Source organism: Triticum urartu, chromosome 7, assembly GCF_003073215.2.
Source record: "Triticum urartu cultivar G1812 chromosome 7, Tu2.1, whole genome shotgun sequence".
NCBI lineage: Eukaryota > Viridiplantae > Streptophyta > Magnoliopsida > Poales > Poaceae > Triticum > Triticum urartu.
Genome location: NC_053028.1, coordinates 291,869,324 through 291,878,100, shown reverse-complemented (window position 1 = coordinate 291,878,100; position 8,777 = coordinate 291,869,324). Strand labels below are relative to the sequence as shown.

The 8,777-nt window shown below is 46.8% G+C and overlaps 1 protein-coding gene across 3 annotated transcripts; it reads right to left on the bottom strand.

The window, feature by feature from the left end:
* Nucleotides 1-4,320: 4,320 nt before the first annotated feature.
* On the bottom strand, nt 4,321-8,555 carry LOC125523658 (GDP-mannose transporter GONST1-like). 3 transcript variants are annotated; one of them, XM_048688709.1, is made up of 11 exons: nt 8,349-8,555; nt 7,530-7,601; nt 7,150-7,375; nt 6,899-7,038; nt 6,208-6,337; nt 5,916-6,014; nt 5,591-5,745; nt 5,089-5,205; nt 4,926-5,023; nt 4,740-4,823; nt 4,321-4,659 (listed from the first exon to the last, which is right to left on the bottom strand). In XM_048688709.1, exons 1-10 carry the CDS (start codon nt 8,357-8,359, stop codon nt 4,765-4,767), a joined length of 1,107 nt encoding a protein of 368 aa, XP_048544666.1. In that variant the 5' UTR covers nt 8,360-8,555; the 3' UTR covers nt 4,321-4,659; nt 4,740-4,764. The 3 variants fall into 3 exon arrangements, with proteins under 3 accessions (XP_048544666.1, XP_048544667.1, XP_048544668.1); XM_048688710.1 differs by having other exon boundaries at nt 4,321-4,823; nt 7,526-7,601; XM_048688711.1 differs by lacking the exons at nt 7,530-7,601; nt 8,349-8,555 and having other exon boundaries at nt 4,321-4,823; nt 7,286-7,375.
* Between the last annotated feature and the right edge of the window lie 222 nt (nt 8,556-8,777).

The window sequence follows — 8,777 nt, the reverse complement described above, 5'->3', positions numbered from 1 at the left end:
AGATACGGCACCTCCGCGATCTGCAAACGTTCAGCTTGGTGATGTCCCGCGAACTCTAGATCCAGCTGAGTGTCGAGGGAGAGTTTCGTCAGCACGACGGCGTGATGACGGTGATGATGAAGCTACCGGTGCAGGGCTTTGCCTAAGCACTGCAACAATATGACCGAGGTGGATTATGATGGAGGGGGGCACCGCACACGGCTAAACAATGTCAACTTGTGTGTTCTAGGGTGTCCCCCTGCCCCTGTATATAAGAGCATCTCCAGCCGCGCCCCCAACAGGCCCCCAGGCCACTTTTTCGGCGCCGGCGCCGAAAAAACGCCCAAGTCGCGCCCCCAGGACGCCGAAAATCACCGGTTCGGCCCGTTTTTGGGTCCGGCAATCGCAGGCCAAACCCGGCGCACTGGGGGCGAGCGGGGACTCCGGCGCAAGGGAAAAGCGTGGCTGGCCCACGCCGTTAGGTGGAAAGTCAAGTTTTTCTTCCCCGACTCGCCTCCCACCCCCCGCGCCCTCGGCCGCCACTAGCTATATCCCGGCACCGCCCGCCGCCCTTCACCGCTAGATAGCCAATCCCCGCCGGAATAAGAGCAGAGGTTCGCCGAGGCAGCCCCTCCACCAGCAGTTGGGCATTTTTGCCGCCGTTTCCGGCCGCGGAGGGGCAGTTTAGCGGTGGGTACACGCCCACCGGGCGCAAGGTGTTCAACGATTTGCCTGCCTCGGCGATGGACTCGGACGACGAGGAAGCCCTCGCCGCGCTGCTGGAGGAGGAATTCGAGGCCGACGTCCAGGAAGAAGAGCATCTCATGGTGCTCGCCGCCCTCGCCCAGCTGCTGGCGAGCAATGAAAATCCGCGGCGAGGTGGCTCGGTGCCGGGGCGGGTGAAAGCAAAGAACCGGCATCGTCTCGAAGGCTACTGTATGCTCTACTCCGACTACTTCGCCGATGCTCCACTTCACGGCGACAAAACATTTATGCGCCGTTATCGAATGAGCCGAAAGCTCTTCCTCAGGATTGTGAATTCCATCCGGGAGTTTGACAACTACTTCAAGTGCAAGATGGATATTGCACCGGCAAACTTGGATTCACCTTGATCTAGAAGTGCATGACAACGATGAGGATTTCCTGGGATGCTTGGAAGCATCGACTGCATGCATTGGAAATGGAAGAACTACCCATTTTCTTGGCAGGGGATGTACAAAGGCGCCAAAGGCGGTTGAAGTGTGGTACTTGAGGCGGTGGCCACACAGGACCTCTGGAATTGGCACTCCTTTAGTATGCCAGGAACTCACAATGACATCAACGTGCTGCAGTGCTCCCCTGTCTTTGCCAAGCTTGTTGAAGGTCATTCTCCTCCGGTGAACTTCGAGGTCAATGGGCGGCACTACAACAAGGGGTACTCCTAGATGATGGCAACTATCCGAGATGGTTTACATTTGTGAAGACAATCTCAAACGCTGTGCCAGGAGGCAAGAAGTCTCACTTTGCCAAGGTGCAGGAGGCTTGCCGGAAGGATGTCGAGCGAGCATTTGGTGTGCTCCAATCTCGATTTGTTATTGTCCGGTACCCTGCTCAGACCTGGTCGAAAGATCAAATGTGGGAGATCATGACTTGCTGTGTCATCTTGCACAACATGATCATCGAGAGCGAGCAAGAAGAGCCACTGTTTGACACTGAACCATACTACATGCAGGGTCCTCTAGCCGAAGTTGATCACCAGCTACCGGCAACCTGGACTGACTACCTCAATATGCGTCAAGAGATCCGAGACCCACAGGTGCATCATCAACTTCAGCAGGATCTGGTGGAGCACCTATGGAGGCTCAAGGGCGACGTCGAGCGTGACGTGTGATGAAATATGAGTTTTTATTTGTTGAACTATATAATTTGTATTGAACTATTTGTTGTTGCACTATTTTGTTGAACTATTTGATGAACTATGTGAAAAAAATATATTTATGTTGGTAATTGAACGCCGAGTCACGACGAACCACGCCGAATATAGGCCTATTCTCGCCCATATGGGCCCTTTGTTCGCCGAAAGTGGGCCGAAAACTGGGCCAATATCGGCGCCTAGGGGCGACGGCTGGATGCCCAACCGCCCCCAGCGCCGATTGTATCGCCGGCTCGCCCCCAGGGGATGATTTTTAAGCCTCCTGGGGGGGCAACGACTGGAGATGCTCTAAAGGAGCAAGGGGGAGGCTGGCCGGCCCTTGGGGCGCCCAAGGAGGGGAGGAATCCTCCTCCTAATAGGAGTAGGATTCATCCTTTTCTAGTCCTACTAGGAGGGGGAATGAAGGAATGGGGGAGGGGAAGGAAAAGGGGGGCGCCGCCCCCCTCCTAGTTCAATTCGGACTCAAGGGGGAGGGGCGCGCGGCCTGCCCTGGCCGCCCCTCTCTCTCGCCACTAAGGTCCATCTAGGCCCATTAGTTCCCCGGGGGGAGGGGTTCCGGTAACCCTCCGGCACTCCGGTTTTATCCGAAACCACCCCGAACACTTCCGGTGTCCGAATATAGCCGTTTAATATATCAATCTTTATGTCTCGACCATTTCGAGACTCCTCGTCATGTCCGTGATCACATCCAGGACTCCGAACTACCTTCGGCACATCAAAACACATAAACTCATAATATCGATCGTCATCGAATGTTAAGCGTGCGGACCCTACGGGTTCAAGAACTATGTAGACATGACCGAGACTCATCTCTGGTCAATAACCAATAGTGGAACCTGGATGCTCATATTGGTTCCTATATATTGTACGAAGATCTTTATCAGTCAAACCGCATAACAACATACATTGTTCCCTTTGTCATCGGTATGTTACTTGCCCGAGATTCGATCGTCGGTATCTCAATACCTAGTTCAATCTCATTACCGGAAAGTCTCTTTACTCGTTCCGTAATGCTACATCCCGTAACTAACTCATTAGTTACATTGCTTGCAAGGCTTATAGTGATGTGCATTACTGAGAGGGCCCAAATATACCTCTTCGATACACGGAGTGACAAATCCTAATCTCGATCTATGCCAACTCAACAAACACCATCGGAGACACCTGCAGAGTATCTTTATAGTCACCCAGTTACGTTGTGACGTTTGATAGCACACTAAGTGTTCCTTCGGTATTCGGGAGTTGCATAATGTCATAGTCATAGGAACATGTATAAGTTATGGAAAAAGCAATATCAACAAACTAAACGATCATCATGCTAAGCTAATGGATGGGTCAAGTCAATCACATCATTCTCTAATGATGTGATCCCGTTTATCAAATGACAACTCTTTGTCCATGGCTAGGAAACTTAACCATCTTTGATCAACGAGCTAGTCAAGTAGAGGCATACTAGTGACACTCTGTTTGTCTATGTATTCACACATGTACTAAGTTTCCGGTTAATACAATTCTAGCATGAATAATAAACATTTATCATGATATAAGAAAATATAAATAACAACTCTATTATTGCCTCTAGGGCATATTTCCTTCAACTTCGACACCACTACGCCCATGCTAACTCGGCGTCTCTTTGCGCCCGCGGCTCCACATCGACTTCCTCGACACCGGCTACCCCGACTCGACATCGACCACGACATTCTTCGCACGGCTACCTCGACCATGGCTACACCACCCTACGCTCTCGGCTACCTCGACAATGACACAAAGGGCTACCGCCTTGCTTGAGCAACCTCGTCGTTGCCACTTCAGCCACGACTCCGCGATGCATCGATCGTTACGACTGGGGGGGGGGGGGGTCTGTCGGCTTGCCTTCGGATTCTTCTCCAGTCTCATCGTCCGCGTCGCTACCGTTGTGACTATGAAGGATGTTGAGTATATTGATTATTAGGAAAGACGAGATAGACTAGGATTTGTTTTGGCTTGTCTTGTACTCCAAGTAGATCATTGTACTTCTATATATATGCCCTTGAGGCTCAAGCAATACAACAACTATTTCACCAAATCTCTCTCCCTTCTAACAGTGATGTTGTAAAAATATTTGGAACGGAGGTTATGTTGCAAAAATGTAGTCGCCTCAAAATGTAGGTCTGGTGAACACTAGTGTTTCCGTTCTAGGCCGCGGCCGCCGACGTAGACCCCAATTTGTGGCCGTGTTTAGTCGAGGGACTAAAAAAACATCTGCGATTGACGCTCGCAGCTTCACCGTCAGGTGAACACTAGTGTTTTCATATCATGCCGCCGACGTAGACCCCAATTTGTGGCCATGTTTAGTCGACGGACTAAAAAAACATAAGTTTTTTTTTCGAGTAACATAAGTTATCTCCCTAGGAAAAAAAATCCATAGAGTGCTATGTTTTGTCCATCATAGTGCAACCAAACATGCGTTGGTTAAGGTTTTCTATGATGCAGAGGATCAAAGGGCTTTGCCACTGCAGATTGCAGTACTCAAAGCTGGTGCACTTCTCATATAGACATACACACATTGCAGTGCATCAACCCACCCACCACCACCAGGGATTTGAGCAGTACCTATCTGTATGACTATCATACATGCAACAACTAAGACGTATACCACCAACACTCGAGCAGCAACAACAGGGTTCAGGTCGTCGCCCAGAAGAAAAGAAAAAGAAAACATTAGCCCCAGGCTAACCAACATGATGCTGTCTCCTTCCTTTGCCAACTGGGAAAGAACCTCGCACCTGCACAAATTTTCCCAGAGTGTAATTTGAGGGAGCATCTTGCTTTTGGTGATCAGCAGAATACTGCACTCTTCTAGCACCTATATGTACAGCTTGGCCGGCAGCTTAGGACTGGGAGTTGTTGCGCAATTTCGCCCTGGCGAAAAACACCCCTGCTAATAGACCTACAAGATCAACGGTACATTATTCTTTCTGTTAGTGATGAAGTGTGGTATGTGTCAGCCCATAGGTAATATATGTTTGGTATCAGCATAGGCAAAACATACCAAGCAGTATACTTATGGAGTTCTCCATGCTTGTGCGGACTTTGAAGAGCAGGATCCCGGCGATAGAGAGTGGGATCTTGTTGAGAGACCCCACAAGGCTGTAACAGGAGCAATATCAGCGTTAGAACCTCACCGAGAGCGAAGTGCATCCATCATTTGGTACCTATAAGTTGTTGCGCTTGTCTGACGAAGAAACCACATCGAAGTAAAGCTGATAGCAAGCCCCAAAACTCCACTTGCAGTGATGACTAGCCAAAACATAGGCATCCTCAGAAGAGGCCTGTAAATTCACTTTTTCATAAGACTGAAGAGTATAATATTTGCAATCATAGTAAAAAAGATCGCTAGCAGATGTGATTGGATTAGTTGCATCCCCTTTTGCAAACAAAAAAGGATTAGTTGCATCCTCTTTTGCAAAAAATAAAATAAAATAGAAGGATTAGTAGCATCCTCTTTTGCAAAAATAAAATAAAAATAGAAGGATTAGTTGCATCCTCTTTTGCAAAAAAAAAAAAAGATTAATTGCATCTTGGTAGGACATGAAAGGAAATTTTTCAGGACGGATGTTCTCTTGTTACACAGATGGAGGTAACACAATTTATATCTACTTTCATTAGGTTTGTGCTAGAACAAGTGAGTGAATGAAGTTCAAATCACGGGCTTACGTTTCCAACAGGTACTCCACTTCATTAAAACCAAGCACGAGGATAATTCCCAATGGTAGTGAAAGAATGTTGTTCAGCAAAACCATCGAAAGCTCATTCAAATTCCCAGACTTGGTGGCCTGCTTCGCACTGTCCATTACATGCCGCAGTGTAAGCTGGAAAAAACAGTTCATTTGTTCAAATTTGTATAGAGGGACCTCAGAACTGAAGATATTTGTCCCATAAACTAGTGTCAATCTATGGGACTGGAGATAAGAATCTAAAACATTTGAGAGGAGAAACAGTTTTCAGTTTTCAGGAGATTCAGTGGCATCAAGAAGAATACCGAATACGATGCTGTCAGAAAACAATTTAAGATCTGCCATGTATAGCCGACTGCATGAAATGAGAGATCCGTTATTCCTCCTGCAATTGCTGAGATTATCTACAGAAACATAAGGGTGAGTCAAGTCTTCGGTACACTGTTATTTCGAGTCACCGTAGTAAGAACACCTATGATGATTAGATGTAAGGTAACAAATCAACTACGTGCAATTATTCAGCAACTGAAGAAGAAAATAAGCCCATCAGGCATTCTAGTCCTACTTAAACATGCGTAACTTCTAATATTGACATACCATCAACATAAGAGAAATCCAAACTTGTCTATCGTGCTGCTTCTTAAAGAAGTAGGTTTCCCCAGAAGCAGTAAGAACATTTGCGACATTCTTCAAGATAGTCAACATCGCAACATTGATGTACTTCAAACTGGAAGATACAGAAAATATTAAAAGGTGCAGGAAATATATTTTAAGAAAGACTACTAACTTCAGTCTGATGCATCGTTATTACAAGTTGAAGAGCAATTTCTTCACAGCTCATTTTGAAAAACTCAACTCAAAATGTTCTGAAAGCCTAGAAACTGACTCAGGTTTATCATTATCATATCGAACTAATTGACCATGAATACAGCAAGATCAGACGAGCTGCAACAAATATTCATCACAAATTTTAATACCCACCAAACGTCAGCAGAAAAAACTTTTTCTCCCTAAGTGAACTTTATGAGCTGTCAAAACTTAAGCATCAAAACTGATTAAGGGGGATGTTCCTTAGACATAGTTCTGACATGTGAGAGTGAAGCGAAGAAATAAAGTGTGGTTTTCATATTTTATCAAATGAAGGAATATTTAACAATAAAAATAATTAAGTGCTTAAATTCAGTAAACTGTTCCATATTCTGGTACCAAATTGGATACAAGTACAGACTAACTATACTGCACAGAAAATAGTGCTCAGCTCAAAATAATATGAAGATCTGACCCATACCTAAACATGCTTGTGATTAGCATTCCGACAAATATGATGTTCACAGGCAACCAAACTTTGATTAACTTCCATGTTAATGGTTCAGTTGGGATAACACCAGAGAGGGACAGTGCAGAAACTATGGTCACTGATACAATGTTCTGCAGTAAAACGTGATGAAGACACTATCAATGTCACCCAACCATCATAGAAACAACGCAGAAGGAAAACACAATTGCATGAGATGTATACAGTCAGTAATACAAAATTACCTGGTAAATCATGAGGAATATTCCAGCGTTGAAACCATAGCCAGACAGCACAAACTTATTAACTAAAATCATGCTGCAGGATGCTATGCAGTAAGCAAAACCAGACAGAAGAGACTGATTCTGAATGTTTGGGAACCTGAGTAAGTGTGAAGGCATATCTCTATCTTTTGAGGCCTTAACATCTTCCAGGTCTGTGTCATCAACACAGGAAGTTCCCATCATAGATCTGGAGAATATATGAGCCAGAAATACAACGGGTTGTGTTAGCTTGCATGATGATTGCTTCCAAGATATTTCCGTTGACGAGAATAAGGTTCAAAAGATGTTTTCAGATTATTTTGTTTTTTTAAGACACTACTGATCAAGGGAAGCTTACATGCCTGTTGCCAATGTCTGGTGCTTTTCTCCCAGGAGGGCCGTCGGGATCAACATGAATGACTAACGGAGGGTTTCTGCAAGATAATGGAACTCTTCCAATCAACAGTAATCCAATTATTAAATCAATTTTCGCTGGCTTATATCTTGTGAAGCATCTTAAATTAAAATCTGAACCCATGGACCAAGCATGTGTATTAAACCAATGGCACTTCAAAACGCATCATACTAGAGGATAACTATAAGCATTTGCATTCTCCTAAAGAGTCACCATGCTAGGCTAAATTGATCAATTTCAGTGGGGTTGTCCAGTTATAGTTAGCTTCAGGACTAGTACTGCACCTGCTGCAAAACTATCCAGCCAATGGTACTAGTATTTAACATAATTCGACAGGACTGCACTGAGCAGTACATAAGTCGTCAACCTAGTACGCTCTGCAAGTAATTCCTATTTATTTGGAGCTTGGAGGGGCTAAAAGCCAAACTGCGACGAACTGAAATGAGGTTTCGCATGCCTGCACGCTTCAGAAGTAACCTGAAGTCGAGCTAATCGTCAGAAATGTACAAGGAAGAATCCGATTAACAATTTGGCGCTTCAGGTATCGAATCGCAAGTTCAGGAAACCAAGCGAACCTTTGAGCAGCCCAACCTAAGCACTACGGCTCCTAATCGGAAGCAAGGCACAACTAAACCGGCGTGAAATCTTAACCGCCGTATCCTAATGGATCATCGGAGCTCAGGTGAGCCACCGGGCGAGGCAACTGGCGCGGGAGATGGCCGTACGTGGAGGTTGGGAGAACGAGAGAGGTCGACCGGGAGCTCACCTGGAAGCCATGGCGACGGAGCAAGGTCCCCGGGGAAACCGAGCGGCTCCCTCGTGGCCCACGGAGACGGTGGCGGGACCGCGCCGGTGAGGTGCTCGGCGGTATAGCGCGGCGGAGGAGCTGGAAGCGGCGGCGACTCGGAAAGTAACGGAAGGGGGGCTGCTTGGCTTTTAAAATATCCGGCGGAAGAAGGAACGTTCGCAGGCTGACCGGTGGGCCCCGACCGAGTTGATACAGCTGAACCAGCTTGGCTTTGCGCCCCTGCGGCTGCTGCTTATAATCTTCGGCGCGCTGCGGCATCGGCCGTCTCGTCGCTGAGTGCCGGGTCCCGCTTGCTCACTGGTCCATGTTTCAGTGACTGGGAAGGAAGGCAACCGAGCTCGCGGCAGTTGTTGCGCTGTGCTGCGGATGTTGAGTCTGGTAGTATTT